Below are 22,653 nucleotides of genomic sequence, written 5' to 3' on the forward strand. Positions count from 1 at the left end.
TGAACGTATACAATGTTTTCGTTTAATGACCGAGTTCTATAAAAACAATCGTTTCGAATATCGCAGCAGAGTGTCGACTGTATTAATGTACACTGACATAAACGAATTAGAAATAACATCAAGAGTAGACAAGTATAATTGTGTTTAACAAAATTGCCCATTATAAAGGCCATAGAAATTTGGATTAATTTCTTTATTTAATATTACATTTCATTATTCTTAATATAATATACAATTATTTTATTTGTATTTCTTATTTTGATACGGTTCTTATGAAATACGTAATTTTGAAAAGTTTCTAACTCCTAAAAATTGTATTTTTTGATTTATAGAAAGATAACTGAAATCGTTGATTTTAGTTTAAAGTGAAGTTCATTGAAATTCAAACTTGAAATATCTATAGACAAGATAATTGTGAATATGTGTTCTCGATATTTTTAAAACACTATAATTAAAATTTATTACGACACCTGTTCATTCTAATATGAATATTTTGTATTAAATATTTAAGAACTATTCTATAATGTATTCTATATTTACAGTGTATTAAGTACTTTCATTGTTGAGTTAAAATAATTGTGTACTCAATGCTAATAAATAAATAAGTAAATAAAAAAAAAAATTAACACAATAAACCAAAATATTCAAACACATATAAATAGCTCCAAGACCTAAGGACATCAAATACTTTTAAAATATCATTGTGTATATATAAAACAATATAGCTAAAGTAATAGTGGAATGTTTCAAGTTTCTACAGTTTATATTTTTTCTAATAATATCAAAATAACAATAATCATTGTTATACATTTCATTCTTTCAATATCAAATGTTATCAAATATTGACCTTCTTGTACACTCGTGAAAAATGAATGTGAATTTTTAAATTTTTTGCTAAAGAACATAATGTATAACAAATATTTAAAAAAAAAAAAAAAACTAAAAAATTAAACATTTTAAATATCTTTACTTAATTGAAAAATTTCCGAAATAGTTTGAAAATTAAACCTCATCTAGAAAATGTTTATACAAAAATATTTGATAAAACTGTCCAGTAGCTACAATTATTCACTTTTAGTAAAAACAATTTAATGTTTCATTTTTCATTTTTCATTTTACTATATTTTTGTTTTAGTTTTCTAGATTAATAAAAAAAAAATATAAAGTATTTTTTTTCTTTTCAAAATACCAACTGAATTCAATTTTCTACTAGTAAACTCCTTCCAAGTTGAAGATCTGAGCATTTTTTCACTTTAAAAAAGTGGTTTAAGATCAAAAAAATACAAAAGCACATTGTGAAACAATAAAAAGTTTATCGCTCAAGATCTAAAACGTGAATATTTAAAATATTAAAAATCTTAAAAGTGATAATAATACATAGACTATTATAATAATTTTTATTAAAAAACAACGAATATTAATTTTCCAAAATATTATATTGTTTTACCAAGAAAGCGAATGTTTAGTGATACTTTAATAGGAGGTGTATACTATAATATGTAGGAGTCGTAACTGGATGATAGTATTGTACGAGTGTTGCATTTGAATAAGGGTTACGATGACGGGTTTCGAGTTACGTCCTAAATCAATACGTTTGTGAATTATATTATACTACATACAGGTGTACGCTTATTATACTGACTGCTATTCGGTTGAAGTGGTCGCGTGTAAAATGGAATCGTGATAAACTGATAAGTTCTTAGTACTTATCATTTGTACAAATTCGTAGCGATACTTAATATCCGATATCATATTATTATAAATTAGTGTATTCACCAAAAATTTGTTTGGTATTTTACAAATGCTTTCGTTTAGCCTCTGCTTCGGATGAGATCCACGTGTCTACCATCTATATATTGTGCAGTCGAATTAATTATATAGTAATTAAAATAATATACAATCTAGCGCACAGACAAGTAGGATTTGAATTTACATTTCGGTTTCGACAGATGTATTTCAACAATTTACTTGGGGTCATCAACGCCTTTACAAAACTCCAACATATTTAATATTAAATTAAATATTTTATCAACGATTTCAGATCCTAAAGTCGTCTAGCGAACGATGCCGTGTGTGTATTATACATGCTCTAGAACACGTACACCACGAAATTTTAAACACCAGAAAAATAAATTCAGTAAATGTAGGGACAAAATATAGTATATTATATTGAGTACGAATAATGTTCGATGGTATTATTTCCATGCAGTGTTTCGTCGCAAATCGATATATAAACTATATAAATAATACGGGTGTCTATATTTTAGACAAAATTGAAAATAATATGATAGATAATAGTTAAACATCGTTTTTAATGATTTTAAATGAAATTCCAAGTTCCTGTATATTAATTAAAATTCTTGATTTGTATTAAATTGATAATGTATACATAATTAAAGCACCTATAATTATTTACGAATGAAACTAATTAATTAATGTTTGCATTATGCGTAGACAATTTAAAATGTACAAATAATGCATTTACATTTTATTAAATCATATTAATTTGTTCATAGCGCATACGGTATTAATTTACCGTAAATTAATCAGTGCAAAACGTGTGTATAAATTCAGATAATCTAAAATATTTAGCTCGCCGTATAAAATATATTTACTAGGCATATTATAATTGTATCCACTTGGGCACAATCGCTTTGGTTGAATTATTGTATTATGTATGCACCGATAAAAAAAAAACTACATTAATAATAATGAACAGCGCACTCAAAATATCGTTGTCGATACGAGATTTTATATGCGCGCTCTGCACAATACTTCGAGTCGGAACAGAATTATAAAAAAAAAAAAACACCGCGCGTTTATTTTCACGCACGAAAGAACGAACCATTTCTGTGTGTTTCTGGAAAATACACAAAACTGAAAAAAAAAAAAAATGAAGAACGCATCGATTTGTGTTCATACGTCTGTGTGCACACCTATCCGTTATACACTTGCGTACGGACGTTTTTTGATGCGGGACATCAAAGAGACCGTATCGTTGTTGAAACAAGTAAGTTACACATCACGATACGAACAAACGAACGAATTATGGAAAAAGACGGGACGTATTGGAAATCGGTAAACATTTGTAACGTATACCTACGTTTTGTGTATCGTCATTCGCCGTACGCTTGCACACGTATATTATAATATTATTTAGATAGCGCTGTAGGTACCCCGTGTGCGTATACTTCTATAATATACGCTTCGTACCAGTGATTCCTACACTCTCGCCTCGTATAACTCCGATAGCATTAGCTATATATATATATATATATCGTGTTGAGAACCGTTGCGGCGTATACTTTCGGCGAACAATTCGTACTTGTCAATAACAATAGAGTACTTACTTTTGGGTCCGAGAAAAACAAACGCCTCAGACCAAATAAACATTGAACTGTTTTCAATAGAACACCGCAGGAATGTAAACTTGTATTTTCGTGCTCTTTTTTTTTGTTTTTTTTTTGTTTTTCAATAATTAATTTTTTTTTCCCCGCGGTATAATATCTTATCGTGACAGATATCTATTATTTTTGTGCGTCTAAATAAACACGTCATTCGAATTTCTAGGCACGCCTTTTTTCGAAACACCGTTTTACTATACACTGAAAGCTGAGCTTAATTCAACGATATGTTTTTTTTTATGATTACCACACTATATTCAGCTAACACACAAAAGTAGAATTAACGAAGCGATTTTTTTTTTTTTAACACCGATCAAACGTTTTATCGTATAATTGCAATTTCATTATGATAACATTTTCTGCATTGATATAACGTCGATAATCCGAACGTCCAAAAATTTAAACGTTATCATAAATATCTTATATGTTTTTTTTTATCTTTTTGAAATTTGATTTTATATGCAATGTCGTTACTGACTTATTGTTGATAATAAATTCATCACGACAACGCGTTTCGACGTCGCTGATTAGTGATAAATTTTTTCTTCAATAAAAACCGTAAAATGTCCTTTTGCTTCAGTACATTTGAACAATACGCGGAGATTGTGCAGTTTAAGTTAACACAGGAATCGACTACCGACGATTTGTAATAATAATCATTTATAGTGCGTTTCGATTTCCGAACACAGACCATCAGTTTTCAAGCGGACGACGTCTCGTTTCACTTTTGAAACCCATCGCCTATATATAAGTACCGGAAACAGACATTCCAGTTCGACATGACCGCATATTTTAGGTAGGTACAAACCTTTTTTTTTCAGTTTTCAAACATCAACAGTGTTGTTGCTAAGTAAAGCGGAAGACACGAAATACCTTTTAAAAACTCTAGATCTTCAGTTGAATTGTCGCACATAATATGTCTTATAATACTACTATGCATATTATCGCATGTATTATAATAATGCACATGGATACATATAAATACTATTCTGACGCGCTATAATATTATACAGGTAATGCTCATTTTCATCTCCGCATTCTGTGGTCGATATGCATATTACATTATTACATATATTTTTATTTTTTATTTTTATAGTGTACGACTAAGACAAGTTTCTGTACCTGAAGTCAGTAGCATATTTTTATACGCTATGAAATTTTATTGCAATTCTATCCGCTTCTTCAAACTTGAAGTGCTTAAAATACCTACCATAATAATAAACTTTATAATATACGTCGTCATATTGGTTCAGCATTAAATATTTTGTTTATTGTCATTGCTTATATTTCAGAATAATACTACTACTACTGAAACTACGTATTTTTTAAGATATTTCTGTTGATAATGAAAATATTGAATTGAAAAAAAAAATTCATTTATAACATCATAGAACCAACATATTGTGATGAAATATAAAATTAGTAATATTTTGATTTTTGTTCATATGTATTTAGAACTTATGTCATATATCAGCATTTTTCGTACTGTTAAAATAAACAAAAATCTAAATAAATAAAATTCGTGCATTTATTGCAGCGATCACTTTGTCTAATATAATATTCTACTAAAACAAACAGTATTTTTTAAAAGGACTACCTACATAATCTTACGTTGTTAAAAATCGGGGAAATGAATTATGTGCAACTACGTGGCTGATACATTAAACCATACTATCCAACTCAAATAATCAGCACGTCCCAAGTGACTGATTCACCCCCTGACCGTGTACGAGGTTATTTTTTTTTACTAATCCATACATTTTATACTCGCTGTATAGTTATTTTTACCTCTAACGAGCCTCTAAACGTGGGATTATTTTAGGGAAGCATTTATTTTATCAGCAGACATTCCTCGGTAAATTACATAATATAATAATAGTAGAAAATAGCCTGATAATAAATCCAAAGCGCTAGTCATCAGCTGAATATATCTGTAAATAACTTTCAAAGTTCTACTAAGTGTTTCCACACATTTTTTTTTATGCGTCATTGTGCATTCATCCCGGATAATAAATACTAAATTACCGGGATATAAAAAACAATTTGTTTTATTATTATTATCATATTTTATTAATCCACTGTATGAGCATTTTGGCAATTTAAAAAAATACATAGACATGAAATAAAAATAAATAGAGCTATATCTTTATGACATGCTTAGAATTAAGATAATATTTATGCGACATTTGGTCTTGATGTCTCTTCATATCTCTATTTATTCAGGACTTATAAAAAACAGGACATTTAAATAAATACAGAGTGATTTAACAAGCATGCTCATCACCATTGTAGATTCTAAGCGGAGCGATGAGTAGTCGAAGAAATGGTTTTAATAGATTTTTAAAGTAGTTTCCTAATAGTAAATTGAATTTAGTTTGTACTTTAAAAAGGTAAACAATTGAAAATTTACTTTATATTTCAAAATAGTCGGTAAAAACAAAAATAAATGAAAGAAAATCGGGAACACAAAACCAAATTTCATGACCAAAGTTACTTGAAAATTTTACCAAATGTTTGTGTTAGCATTTTCAAAGAAAACAACGTTTTTAAAACATTTTGACGTTTTTTGAGTTATTTATAGACAATTTAAATTTAAATTTTATAATTTAAATTAAATTTTAAATAACTGCATTATTAAAGTAAAAAATCGGGTGAGCTTTCTCGGTTATTCACTCTGTATATTTTTAAAGTATTAAATTGAAAACAAAAATGTGATATATATATTATATATTATTATTATATATATATATTCTTCTAAATTGTTATTGTTTGTGTTATTACTTATTACTAATAACTTTTTAGTAAATTATAATCTTCACTATTACTATTTGAGCTAACGCCGAGTTAATTGTTATCTGTGTGAGAAAAATTGTGAGACAGTTTCAATTGAGATAAAAATATATTACAATAGATTTTATTAACCGATCTTAAGATCTTAACGACCAAGTAATCGCTTAAGTTAATACATTATTAATTTTTACTACTATAGCCTATAGCTAAAAAGTTTAATTTTCATGTCCCACATTATCGAAGGTTACGCAGAACATTAATTCATCAAACCTTTATATTATATAAAAACTTTTTTCGGTTATTATCACATAAAGTTTATTTACATTACATGACACTTGCATTTAAAGTTTTTTTGAGGTACCTATAAGTTATATGGCATAAAGAGCTTTTAAAAGCAAATGCAACCTTTATAATGCCCAAAGGAGAACTATAGCATTCAAACTTGGGTTTTTACGTGTAATGGTCCTCTTTTTGATCTAAGTGCATGAGAATTTAATTTAAGTACAAGTTCCAACTTAAATAAGTACCTTCTAAAAACTAAAATTAAATCACGTCCGAGTTCTTCAGATGTTGTGTAAATATGAATGAATGTTAATAAACGACTGTACTTTATCGCTTCACTATTATTATTTATTAGATAATATAACGTTGAAATTATCAGTAATTAATTAAATTTTTAGTATTTCTTTATACTGTATTTGAGCTCTTAAAAACTTTTATATAAATAAACTATACTATTAAATAAGATACTTACTTGATTCACTAATGTAGAATCTATAATTTCTGAATGCTGCTCAATACCTATGAACAAATAAAAAAGCAAAATTATTAATTATTACTGTAGCATTTAACTTATACACTTTATGTATTAAATTTAAAATATATTTGGTTAGAATCAGATTTATTAAAAATAGATTATATCTGACTATATGTTTCAATTTGTTTATCCTTTAAAAAAACTGCAGAAATTCAACTTATTTTTTATAAATGTATAGAAAATAATAAAAAGATATGTAACTATCATTAAACTAACGAGCTAGTAAAATAGATTAAATCGATTATTATTATAAATAATAATTTGTTCAGAATGTAGCTCTATTTCTAATTACTATAAATAAGTGTCGATGATGCAAACTGTAATTGATTTAAAGTGGTTTCCGGTAATCGTATACTCTTTTCAACAAGACATTATTAATTGTCAACAGTTAACCGATCTCTTGCAGAATTCTGTAATATATTTATGTATGACAATCGAAATCGTAAAGATTTAATAACTCTTTAAATTTGATTACGATGATGAATGTCCATTACATTTACAAACGTTTTAATTGGTAAAAGTACCTATTTTGGAGATTCGATATATAAATCTAAAAAAAAAAATGTATAATAATATTTTATTATAATAAAATATATAATTGCTATTAATAGTATTGTAGTTATCATAAAAATCGTAGTAAATCATAAATTTTGTAAAAACTAATGAGTATAAAAGTTTTTAAGTGACTAATTTAATTTAAAACGAGGTGTTTATTGTACTCAATTTTGGATTAAAAATAAATTCTTCATCTGTCACTAAACCATTAAAATATATTAAAAAGAAAAAAATCTTACGCAAAAATATAAACTTAACGGTTTCTTTTTTTTCTTTGAAGAAACTTATTAATTTTCAGATGTTTTGTTTGAATACAAAAACAGAAACTCAAGTACAGGTATACATTAGTTATACATTAATACTCAGATTTAAATCCAAAAAAATATTGCATTACTTTTTAAGTTATTATCCCCACACATTTTACCGTCAGTTTGCTTTTAATCGAAAACAAATTATAATCGCAATTATAGTTCGTAAAGAAAACCACGAATATATTTGATAATCTTGGTTCCGATAAACGTTTATTGAATTGATTGTATAATAATTATATTTTACACTGAATGGTCTGTTTGTAAAATGTATACATGTAATGTAGATATATATTTAAAAAAAAATACTGAATGTCTGGTTGATCTAAAAGATGTCTTAGGGCGAAATAAGTACAATAATAGTACAAACTGTATATTATTAATAATATAGTATAAATGCTAAAATACATAAAATTCAAAATATTGTGTAGTTCAAAAAAACTAAATCAATGCCTGGGCCGCCTGGGGACTGGAAGACTTGGGTTTACATTTATGATACGTTGTAAATTATTTTTATTTAAAATATAGTTAATTTGCTAAAAATTATAAAAAGCCATACCTTTCCACAAAAGTTTCGTTATTATAATATGATATTCAGTTAAGACACATAATATGAGAAATAGTATAAAACTAAACGTAGCTTACTATAATTTTATTGGAAATATTATGTATATAAACGAGCAAATACTCAAAAAAATAAACAAAGTTTATTCAAAACTACCAAACGATAATATCTTTGAAATTATGTAATTTATAAGAAATATCGACTTCCATACTTTTTAGATATTATTTATTAATATAAACGTCGATAAAAAATTATTAGTTTGATCAAAATTCTAGGACATTTAATACAAGACTTCACAAAAGTAATTCTCATATTTACATAAAAATATTAAAAATACATAGGTACATTTATTTTTATATGTATTTAAAATTAGAAAAATAATAAAAATTCATAAAAACTTTGCTTTTTATATTTAAGTTTTAAAAAAAAAATTGAATTCAAGATTCTTAATAAGTAGTTAATATTTAAACAAGGTTTTCTAATAAAAATTGTAAAGACAATTATAAAATTAAAAAATAGACATTTTAAGTTGCAATTTGAATGAAATTACTTATGTAAACAACTATGATTAACATAATGATATATTAATTATTTTGTTGTCATTATAAACATTATTCATGTGAACTTTTTATGTATTTTATACTATTATGAATTTTTTTATAATCAATAATATTTTTGATTTATTTTAAAATATTATCTATTTATAGATACTATGAACCAATTTTCACTATTTTACGGTATTTATAGAAATTTATTATTTCATTTTGAGTGATAATATTATTATAATAAAGAAATACCAATAATATAATAAATGTAAAATTTTCGGTAAAAATTATATCATTGTGCTATTTAATACTAAGAATAAAATAAATTACTTTAATAATTATATCAAATAAACATAACACTTAATGATATAAGCTGATAGGCCGATCCCGCTCAGAATTATTTTTCTCATATAATGATAATATATCATTGAATTCAAATTTCTCATGGGTACCTATTTTTTTCTTTTAATATTATTCTTTCATCGTTAGTTTTTACGTTTGACTTTATGACTAGAATTTATAATAAACTAATCAAAAATAATACTTCCTATGATATTTTTATATATGCATAGATATGTCTAAATGCATGAATACATTTTATATCCTATAATTTGTAATTTTTTTTTATATATATAATTATTAATTATAACCAATATTTAATTTATTAATATTAATTGAAATAGGCACCAATGTACCATAAGACATAAACTTGTAATAAGCAAAAATCTGTTAACTATGGTAAATCCTGATTTATTTGTTTTGAACCTTTTATTATCATAATAATCTGATTTACATCTATAAAAACAAACGATTATAGTATGTGAACTAATTATAATTAAGCTGTGTTATCTGGCAAAATACTATTTAAGGATCAAAACTCTTAAGTGTTCCATAAGATTAATTCAATTACCAAATTATTGGAATTTGGAATACAAAAATAAACCGACTAAAAGTATTATAAAATATTATATTACATATTGACAATATAATATTATTATTACCAATTTGATTTATTAAGCAAACACGTAGGTTTAGTTTTTTTAAATTATAATAACTTTTACTCGTATTTCTATATTTAATTTACGGTTAGCTATATAATTTATGGTTATTTTTTTAATAATGAATACCTATAATAATATTTATTATTTCAAAAAGCGTGAACTCATTAATTGTGGACTCTTAACATTTTATATTTCACATATATTTTCAACTTTCGTTTAGCTATAAATACTTTAAAATTTAAAGATTAATAATCTAAGCCAGAAAATTCCAACCTTTTTAATAGTGGTGTGATTCCGAGTTATGTTTCAATATCGTAAACCAAATTATTTGGTGAGGGGAGTAATAATATTGGAAAGAAGAAGAATCATTTTTATTATTTTATTTTACAATGATCTATTAAGCTTTTAATAACTTATTCCATAATAATAAAGCATTAATATTTACGAAAGAACATGACATATTATGTAAAAAAAATGTTATGACATGTATTATAGTAGGTAGTAACTATTATATAAAAAAACTAATCATAATAGAATAGCAACAATAACAATGATAATAATATTGTTTAATTTAAAATGTACGAATTACTAAATAACCAATAACCACATTCACAGAGAATTATCCGAATAACAAAAATAAAATGTTTTAATTAGCCTAAACATTTTTACTGACTATAAATTATGTGTTTTTTAATTTATATTTATAATTTGAATCATTTTAATAAACTCAAATGTATATTTTTGATTAGTACAATTTTTGCGATAAACTTTATGTACATAGTACATGTTTATTTGTTATTAGTCTCTTAGGGACATATAATTTTGTTTCACACAAGTAAATTATAATTTGAAAGTATATAAAAATGTAGACATACAATTTTATTTTATCATTTAAGTTATTTTTGTATAAAATCAATATAAATAATTTATTCTTACTAAAAACGCTCAAGTAATCGTTTCATTTACATAGTTAACTGGTATAAGAAATACCATGGAATGATACACTCCAATGAACAAATACTGTGTATAATGTATATAGTATATTATATGTTTACAAATTTGATAGTCGATGATGCGAAAAAATACAAATAAAATATCATTTGTTCATTTTTGTATAGAGATTTGTCATTTATTTTTTTATGTCAAAAAAGATACATCACTGAAAATAGAAAATAGACACTAAAAAGTACACTCTATTACTTTCATAATGTTGTTAAATCAAAACAAAATGTAGACACAGACACACAAAAAATATGTTGGGTGATAGCTAAAAAAAATGATTTTGGTGTAAAAACGCAATTGTTATTGTTATTTAAAATGTTAAATAGTTTAGTTTTTGGATACTATACATGTAAACATTTATAATATATACACAACTTTAATAAAAAAAGTTATCTGGTTTAAATGTTAAAACCGTTTAAAAAAATAAACATTATTATTTACCATTTATTCTAAAGGAATAAAAATATTTTTGTTTCTTATGTCAAACATTTAAATATATAAAGGTCTTAGCATAGTACATAAATAAGTTAGAAAGATAATTGTTAAATATTTTTTATTTTTATTTACATAAAAAATATTTAATGTACAATATAATTGTAAAAAAAGGGTTTCTGTTAATCTTATAAAATATAAATCGTAAAAGATAATTCGTAATCATTATTAAACCGATAATAATCGGCGATTTCTGTAGCGGAAATAAGATAATGATCGATTTTATATGGGACACTTAAAGACATCAGGTACTTTATTATAAAGAAGTATCCAAATAAACAGTTATTTTCAAAGTTGAAACACCTTTTTACAAGTACTGTAATTAAATGTAAATAAAGTATTATTTGGATAACTTTTAATGAAAATAGTGCTAAATAAACATTTCACGTGTTTGTTTTTTCTACTCTGACACAGACCCTAAATCCCAAACTTTGTGTCCTAACTTTAGTACCTAACTTATAAGATTAAAATATACTGATATTAAAATTAAAGAGTTGTATAAATTCAATTACGTCTATTATTCAACAATATATACGATAAAAAAATGCATAACTGTACCTTTATTATCTATTCATTACGCCGTGCAACACATTATGTATTTACGCGATCTAGTGATTTGTATCAGAATAATGTATCGTAAACGTGTAAAAAAAAAAATGTAATTTAATTAATTCAAAACAATACGAATAATGAATATTATTCTAGTTCAATTTCATTACATCGATATTTAGCAAACTTTTTTAAAAAAATGATCCAATATTATTATTACATTTGTATTTGAGATTATTTATAAAAGTCAAATATTAAAAACGAGATCATTCGAGTTAATTTCTCAACTAAACAAATTTAAAATAAAATATTATAAATACATTTACTACAAACTAAGGTTTTAAAATATTAATTTTTTTTTAGATCCGATAACATTTAACACCTGTTTTCATATTATTCGGACTTCTATTATTAAGTAGAAAGATAAACTGAATTAAAATTCATGTTAAGTTTCGGTTTACTAGTCGATACCAGTTTTTCACATTATTTGGATTTTGATTCAGAGATGTTATATCTAGTTTCAATTTATTTACCAGATATTCCGGAATTTAAATCCGAAACAAAACCAGTTATGACTCTTTACTAAAAATATGTTTATACTTATACCCTATTGTTGGCGAGAATCAATCCATTTCACATAAATATATTATTATTATATTTATATAAAGCATTTTATTCATTTAATTAAAACCCATGAAGTGTATCATATCCATTTTGTATACTCTATGATATTGACGTGATATATAAATTATTAGATGAAGCAAAAAATATAAAATATAATATTATATTACCATTTGTCTATGTTAATATTTCTTAGTAATAATTAAAAATTCAATGCAATCAATAAAACAAAAATAATATTAAAAAACATTAAATCATACAATATGCAACTTAAGTACTACTTAAGAAAAATACTATGTACGTGTTATGCTTATATAATTACTCACTATTTGAACTTTCAAATACTATTTAAATACGTGGTTTTTATTAATATAACATAACTGGCCAATAAAACGTGGGTCTAAAATATACGAAGAAACTAAATAAACCTTTGAAAATATGTATTTATGTTATTAAATAACATCAAAGCTAAGAATATTATCTAGGAAATATCATATTATGCTTTTATTGATAATATCATTTTAAAATGAGTTATGAACATTTTAAAGTTGTAATATTTTACATAGCTGTAACTCAATTTCAAATGATAAAATCAATAAAAGCATATGCCATTTTCTAAATAATATTCTTAGCTTGAAATTGATAATAAGTAAATTTATTCTAATATTAAAGCTAACACAATGTGTTTTGCTGAACGAAAATTTGCTATAATGTACGTTGTAAGTCAAAGACAACACATGTGGTGTTTAATTTAATGTTGGTCGTCGATTTATACTATTTTTCTACTTCGATATTATTATGTTTGGCACGTACCAGTAACTATATTTTAAGTTAGAAAATTTGCAAATAGAAAACATCAAATTTAATAAAAAAATTACCAGATAAAGAACTAGATGATTGAAAGGAAATTGTATAATATAAGAACCAAGATAATATTAAATTAAATTTGACAAATAAATATAAATTTTGAAAAAATTAAATAAAACAAGATAAATAATTTTCAATAATAGAACTTATTTCCAAATAGTAGTAGAGGAAGTAGGTAACTACTTTTTATTAAGTAGATCACTGTAATAGAACGATAAAAGTGTTAAATTTGAATCCAATGATAATGCGAAACTCAGGGCAGAAATGGTCTATCAGTCGTATAAAGACATAAGGTACTAAAAGTATATTTTATTTTGTTCTTATATTGTTATTTTAGTAATTTATTTTATTATTAATAATATTACAGTAGAACCGATTGGTTGAATTATTTTTGCCGAAAACATGGCATTCATTGTATTACAATACTATTATAATAATAAAAATGTATATTATATTATATTACTGTTATCACTTTTTTGTTTAATACTGCCTTACCGTGAAACATACACTAAATAGACATTAAATAGATAATAGCTTAAAATTACACAAATATTTTGAAAATTTTATTATATACATCAAAGTAAAATAATATACATTAAAGTTTCAAGTCCCCGTGAATAATATTTTAGAATGACAACAAAATAAATAAAACCGTTATTCTTCCTTATAATATCTAAATTTGTAATAATTTAAACTTCAAATGTCTATATAAATAAAATATATTATGCTCAGTAAAACTGAAGTATGATATTTATATATACTTATACATAACACGAGACTTACATTAAGTACCAACACTACTTAATTCTTATGTTTATCCATTTTTATATTTTATGTAACGTATATATACGACAAACAACTAAATTTGTAGTGATTAAATAAACATATAACATATTATTTATCGTATTTAGTGATGTTAGTTTGAACATTGCAATTGAGATATTTCCATTTTATAAGTTCCAAGCTATCATAAATGTTTAGAAAATATTTCATAAAAACAATTTAACATCTCTTATATTTTTATATAACATAATAAAATACATAATGTGACATAAAGAAAAGGTTACGATCTCGTTAATTATTTTTATTTTTAAATAAGTAATTGAAATTTTATCATATTGTTATCACCATAATAGGTTTTAAAATTAGTTTGGTCGAAAACCTAACAATGAACAAAAATATAATATGTCAGTATAACGCGTAACAGCCATCTGAAATTTCATAAAATTCCATTAATAAAAAAGTCTATAAACTCCAAGGGGAATCCTTTTAGAAAATTAAAATAAATAACAAGTATCATACATTTTAACACAAATATTATATTTAAAAAAAAAACACAAACAAAATTGTCAATCACCATAACATATATTATACTATACCAATTAGCATTTTGATCATAATATATAATAAAAGTAATTTTGCATTTACTATCTAGTTACGTCGTTATAATATTTGTTGAAAATATAACAACTATTGTTTTGTATTAATGAATGTTAAAATACACTTTGTATCTAATTCATGGATGCTTCTAATATTTTAATTCAACATTTATTTTTAAATAAAATACTCAACTAATAATTAATCATTAATTTTGGAAATTGTACATTTGAACCACGATAAGTTAACAAATAGCACATATAGAAGTTATGACTAAAACTATACTATAAACTACTTGTTTTAAATTAATATTATGTGTGCTGTCCGGGTTCTAAAGAGACGTGCAATTTCATTAAACATGCCTGTTAAATCTCTAGGGAGTTTTGAATTTCAATTTGTTGTTTTTGTCAAGTGCAGAATTATATTCATACAATAGCACAAAGATCTGGTAACAATTGACAATTACTGTTTTTGAAACCAGAATGAAAGAAAATATAGGTACTTTTTATATAAATTAACCGTTATATAACTCCCCCTAAGACATTGAGTTTAATTAGCCACGTTTAGCTTTTACAAAAAATGTCTATTACGTAACTATATATTATTATATTTGGCACAAGTGGGTTCGTTTTTAAATAGTTTAACATACTATTAAACTTGTATATTAAATTTGTCATAATGTTTTATTTTGTTTTCTGTTATTGTATAAACTTAGTACAAAACTAAATCATTTAAAATTATCTAAAACAATATAAGTTTAATTACATAAAAATTTTTCGACGTAATTCACTAAACATAGTCATTGTTTGAAAGCGTGAAATAATTGGAACTCCTGTAGGTGGTACACCGATGCTACTTGAAATAAATTGCATTTAGTTCAGTGGCTAGACGCCTCTACTATAAAATAGTTATAGGTAATAACTAATAACCATAACAGCAGATAACAAAAATAATAATACGTTTATTTCATCATGTATTATTTGGCGTAGACGACAAAATATTCTGATCAAAGCCCAACGTCGATAAACCGATAAAAATAACAAAAATATCATAATGGCGATATTATTTAAAATTGTATTAGATTTCACTAACTTTAAATTTTAACTTTGTGAAACAATATAAATTTATTATATTTTCATAGATATGAAATTCTTAACCAATATATATATTTAAGTACATAAATACACTATGATAAATAGTTGTTGTCAGTTAAAAACTTGAACTAACATATTAATATACGAGTACTCTTATAATGCATTATTGCACTTTATCTACAAAAGACATAACTCTGTCACATATAAGTACTCAAAAGTATCGTGGCAGCCCGTGTTTATTTTTATTTATTTATTCACGGAACACGAAATAAAAACTCAATTTGAAAGAGCAAAACTTTATTCTAGCTGTGTATACTGTAGTACTCCGGTTTTTAAATACCTACACATTTCAAAATGCTCAACAGTTTGTGAATTTTTTAGACTTTATAAAAACTTCTGAAAATAGAATCTTCAAATTGAAGTAACAGTTTTCATCATTAAAATAAAAAAATAATTATAGACATCTGATTGTTTCACGACTTGTAGAAGTGTTATTTGGGGTCTTGGGGGTTAGGTAAATTCGTTACTTCCGACACTCTATTCAGAAATATTTAGTAAATTATATAAATATTAAAACATATTTTACGTTTTGTAAGACATATAATGTGAACCGTTTTTTTTTTCATTTATCTAATGCATTAATAAAAATAATGATGTACAATACAATTTATACGGAATGCTAAGAAAATAATAATTAGGTTATTGATTATATATTTTTTACATTAGCATTATATCTTGTTTTACCATGATTTATTTTTTCTTATATAAATATAGATCGTAGGCAGTTAAAAGCTTTTTAAAGTGTCCGCACTAGATACATCGATATCCACAAATATTATCTTAACAATTTTGACATGACTATTCTCTAGAGAATAAATGATGATTTTTTTCGTTTCTGTCAAATTCGAAAGCAAGATCTGTTTAGCATACCTTACTTTAAAATGTACTTTATAGTTAAATATATGTCCGTTAACTAAAACAATCTTAAGTAAAAAATAAAATATAAAACTTTGAAAATGTATTATACAATTTGACTGCTATATATTTAAATTTGCTTAATGACACTAAAAAACGAAATTTATCAGTGTTATTAACTATCTTTGTTTATGAAGCTATACAATAAGTATATTTTAGTGTTGTCATTGTTGTTGATGTTTTTTTTTAAAACACGTTTTCAGAAACTCAAATGAACTATTTTCGAAAAATGTTTCTAAATGAATGTAAACTTATTAATTATATTATATTCGTTTGAAATTAAACAATTGTAGTTTTAAATGCATAACACGGAAATCCATTTAGTCAAACTAGAAAACTATATTAATTTGATTTTAAATCAGTGATTGTAATTTTAAATTGTCCATTGTCAGAACAGACACATTTGTGAAAATAAAACTGATTTACTTAAAGCTTATAAAATTATGTATTAATAATAACTACGTTTATATACTTTGAATTTTTATGTCATATTTTAAATTTATAAAATAAATATAATCAAAAATTACATTTCTAAAAGAGCGACTTTAACGACTAAAATCTGTAAGCCCATTTTTGAACAGCTGAAAAATCGATGTATAATTGTGTGTATGGTTACAACCACAAAATTAATACTTGTCAAAAGCATCTGTGCTGACACATTTAGTTATTTGGATTACTGAATTGTATTATTTTATTTTTCTCGCCACATAAACGATACGACGTTGATTTACGAACCCCGTTGTTTAAATATATATTAAATAAGATGTGTATACCAACTCCACCAATTTTAGTTTAAACCCTGCCACTTAAAAGTAGTACCAATAAGTATATAAAATCATAGTTAATAGATGAAAAAAATATTCAAAGAGAATATATAAATCTTCTATCTTAGTTAAAAAAAAAAAAAAACAATTGATAAATCCAATGAAAATCAAAGATAAATCAGTGAAATACTTAGATGAAACATCAACTTAGTGAACCCATATTAACAAAAATCTTAAATAAAAATACAAATTCTTTACCCTTATTTTAAATAATAACTTAGCCTTGCATACAAAACGTTTTTTTAATGTTAAATATGAGAACAATAAGACTGCTCTAAACATTATGCGACTTACTCTCCAAAATATATTCTTGAGAATATCACTAAAATCCGGCTACTTGGCTCACGTGAAATAACAGCTTCAATGCTTCATAACGATATGAAGTTACGTTTATCTATCAATATGGGTGAAAAATCAATTTAAAACATCTACCATGTACTGACGTACTAAATAAAACCAGAGGAGCTCTTCTATTTAAAATCGATGAAAAAATATCCAAGTCCAGATAAAGCCATTCCTACTTTAAGCTATTTCTGTAAAATATACGAATAACAAAACAGACAATTAATAAAGATGATACTTTTCTGTGCATTATTTATTTGTAATACTGCCATTGTTATAATTTAAATTATTATGTATATTGGCACGGTTGAGTATAACAATGACAATAATATAAATGTGTATAATATTACATTCAAAATACAAAAAATAACTATTCTAAAGGTAATATGTTTTAAACAAAGACGTAATTTTATGATTCAGTTGGGACTATTGCCGAGTAACTGCTTAGTGCTTACACATTTATCTATATTTCAATAGGTATTAGGGATTTTATAACAAGACATATAACATAATATGCTTAATATTAAATTAAAATAAAGACTACGTGAAATTAGTTAATTAAGTAATTTAAGTAAAATGTTTATTAATTTACATACATTAAACATCAGTCGCATTTCACTAAGAATAAGTCCAAATTAATATACATATAGTCACACAAACAAATTAGTTTGTTGATGCTTTACATACTTACATTCATCAAATTCCTTAAAAATATAATAATTTTGGTTATGTACGAATATTACTAAGTTATTGAGTATTAAACTTCTAATCCAATGAGCAATTGAAATTATTTCAAAGACGCAATGTAATTATTTTAATGTACCAAATTATTAATAATAAATATCTAATTATCAATAGGTATATTTATTATACGTCTTCAATACCTACTACTCATCCGTTAATTAATTATTTTTCTTCAAACGTTTTTTTTTTTATTTTAGTTAAAAAAAAAAATAACTGTAGATTCTTGAAATTTTTACTATATATTTATGATGTAATTTTCTATTCATGATAAAGTGCCTAAAATATTTTTTACTCTTTTTGAGCTATTTATAGACATTTGAGATTTTTCAATTTATTTTCGTCTTTTTTTTTTTATAAAAGTCAATAAATTATGCTGGGTGCTGGAAAATGTAATAGAATAGGTTTTTATAAGTTTGTACTACAATTATTTAATTAATATATTGAAGATACATAGGCAAAATTTTTTTATAAGCATTTTATATTATATCAACATCATGGAAACTTGTAAATTATTTTTTAATAAGCAATTTGTAATATGCTCAAATTTTTTAATTAAGACTTTAAAAATAACTACATTTCTCATAAGTATTTCATACTATAATCTAAAAATTTAAAAAATATATATATTGCTTATAGACGTTTAAGCTCAATAAATTTCAAATGTACACATTTTATAAAATTATAACAATGTTAGATATTTTATTATAATCCAAAAACATTATTCACGAGGACTTAAAACTTTTATGTAGGTATATCATGAATTTTACTATACACAATTTATTTTCAAAATATTTAGATTAATTTTAACTTTTAAGCTATGAACCTATTCATACCGTTTTACAGTAAGTTGGTGGTATATCGACTCGAAACTTAAGAACAATAATATAATATGACATTAATATATACTAATACAATAATTAAATATTAATAAAACCTAAAATAAATGATTTGTTTTCGTAAAAAAAAATTATTCAACCTAGTGCAATACTAATAGTAAAATGATAGCGATATAAAAAAACATATCATATAGTATTTAGGCTGACGATCATGTCTCTGCTCAGAATATTATTTTCCATATAAATTGATATATTAATAAATTCAAATTTAAAACATTCATTCCAGTGACTGACTCGATAACCCACTGAACGGTTACCCACTTTTAACATTGTTTTATATTGAAAATAGCTGTATTACTCGACTTTGTCCTAGGAAAAATGGTCAAATATCAAACGCAGCGTTCGTTGTGTTTTGGTTTGAGTATACCTACCTCGATTCATGGAAAAATCAGTGTCAATGTACCTTGCTTTGTAGATAAATTCAACCGAGATGGTGATTATCCGTTTGGCGTTACTGGCACTCCTGTATTTTCTGTACTTCAATATAAAAATTTAAAGGAAACTGCCATACTGGTGACAATTAAATTAGGTAATAAACAGTCCAAACCTAACTCGAAGTTGAAGGGAGATAAAAATTCGCATCGAGATAAGTATTATACTATATTTTAACTCGAATTTATATTGATTTATATATAATTTATATTTGTAAAGGAATAAAAAAAAATCGAGTTGTCAAGTTTTTTGAGTTATCGAGGTTCGAGGTATCGTGACTCGACTGTAATAATAACTACAGTTTTTTTTTTCTGCATGGCTTGTATGCCATATGGTTACTACAAATAAACAAATCATCAAATTTTCATACTTAATGGGAAAAAGATGCAGAATTTCTGAATAAAATATATTCTATATAACTCTTAACAATGTGCTCTGTCTACCTAAAAAAATTCTCTTAAAATCAATTCAGCTATTTCAAAGATAAGACTCGAAAAACAAAAAAAAAAATTCCAATTTTATTTACATTTAAATGTACTACCTATTATTTATTATTATTTTATAGATAATCCCTGGCATCTAGGACAATAGCTGACAATTATTACGATACATTTTTTTTCTTGTGCATAAATCATAGTAATACTAAAAACTTTATAAATAATAGTAGTTTCGTTTGAATATGATATATACAATGTTATCATTATAAATTATCTTTACTAATTTCTTTAATGAGTTTCAGGACTTGCTCGATGGTTGTCTTGTCTCGTTCTGGTGACTGATGGAAGAACTCAGCGACATTTTTTTTACTTTTGGAAGCAGCAGCTGCTGCTTGCTGGCAATCAATGAGGGGGTTAATTGTAATCCACAGGCTTCACAATTTTACTTGTGACACTTTTACTACCTATTAATATCTCGTTCACACAATTGCGCTTGTTTAATTAACTTGTGTTGATGAGCTATAATTTAAAAAATTTAATTTATATTAAAACTTAAATAATATCGAAAGAAATAATTATATAAAAATCACAGTGGATAAAAAAGGTTTTTAATAAAGAATAACATTGAAATATGTACTCTTTTTAGTAAAAAAAAAAAAACGTAAAATTGAATTACTCTAAGTACCTAAAAAATGTTGATTAACTCCATGAATTTTACACTTTATAAGGTTATTATGATGTTTTATATTTTATAAGTGTTTTCATATGATATTAAATATTAATACAACACGAAATATTTGCTTAAAATATTGTCTATTTTTGATTTTGATTTTGATTTTTATCCTATATATTCGTATTATCTAATTTTTTGATTTATTATTATTTCTTTAAATTGAATAACCACAAACAATGTTATATGTATTATATAGTAGAACAAATTATAATATTTTTTCACGTTTAATAACATAGTTTAAACTTTTTTAGAAAAACTAGAGAAAAATAAAAACATTTTTAAAAAACGAAGCAATTATGGTTTCAATTAACATTAAAAATAAAAATATATTTACACGTGAAACGAATTATCGACTGTTTTAAATTGAGATTAGCGAGTATTACTTTTTAAGCGATATTCGAATCTAACTCCACTCTGAACGGTATTTTTAACAACTAACTTTCCAGTTAAAATACACTTAAATAATAGACTAATTTACATCTCAGTGGAGCAACAACTATAACCCGGAAATGATGGCTAGTTATAATACTGGACCTCCGACACTTTGATTTATACGAAAAGCCTTTAAAGAAACTTTCATGTTAGGGCTCCATTACATCATAATATATTAATAATTTATATAAGAGCTCTGTGTCAAAAATAATAAGTTGAAATTACGTAATTTCTATACAATAAAACGTTTTTGACAATGTAATATTTTAAGTTATCTTTAGATACGAATATTCTATCTAAACTATACGTATTTTGATAGTTATAATATGTTAACACTAAACATATAGAAACTAAACGTTATTACACACATACTTACAAGTTATAACATATTTCGTAAACTTGTTCAAATGTTTAGTTTACGGCCACGTTTAACATTTAGTTTCTACTGTTTGAGAATTTAGCATCTGACCAATCTGTTTTCAAAACTATTTCGTGGTAAAATGGAAGTTGCTCATCTCATTATACGCTAATCAATAACTTACATAGGTAATTGATAACATAAATTATCGGTGGTGGTAAATGTAAATCATTTAACAAACGAACCATAATATGTTTAATTTAAATATTGCATACTTTGTTTCTGAAATTAATTTTAGTTTTTGGGTCATTTTGCTACCACCTGCACCTTACATAAGTAAGTATACCGTAGAATACATTTGAATACATTTTTTATGTAATATTAAATTATAAATCGTAATAAAAGTATTTGAAACATTTGGTACGTATATATTTATTTTCAAATTGTGTTTTAATTTAAATTTTTTTTACCATTCAGGTATTATTATTCCAAT

The 22,653-nt window shown here is 24.4% G+C and overlaps 1 protein-coding gene across 3 annotated transcripts in view; it reads right to left on the reverse strand.

Annotated features, from left to right (window-relative positions):
• The window catches only part of LOC113555600 (otoferlin-like), a 125,466-nt gene that overhangs the window by 86,402 nt on the left and 16,411 nt on the right, over positions 1-22,653 (reverse strand). For all 3 annotated transcript variants that reach the window (XM_026960053.1, XM_026960052.1, XM_026960051.1), the window contains exon 2: positions 6,949-6,995. In XM_026960053.1, coding sequence (XP_026815854.1) covers positions 6,949-6,995 — 47 coding nt within the window. The remainder of the gene's footprint in view (positions 1-6,948; positions 6,996-22,653) is intronic.

This window comes from Rhopalosiphum maidis, chromosome 4 (assembly GCF_003676215.2).
Source record: "Rhopalosiphum maidis isolate BTI-1 chromosome 4, ASM367621v3, whole genome shotgun sequence".
In the NCBI taxonomy this organism is placed as follows: Eukaryota; Metazoa; Arthropoda; class Insecta; order Hemiptera; family Aphididae; genus Rhopalosiphum; species Rhopalosiphum maidis.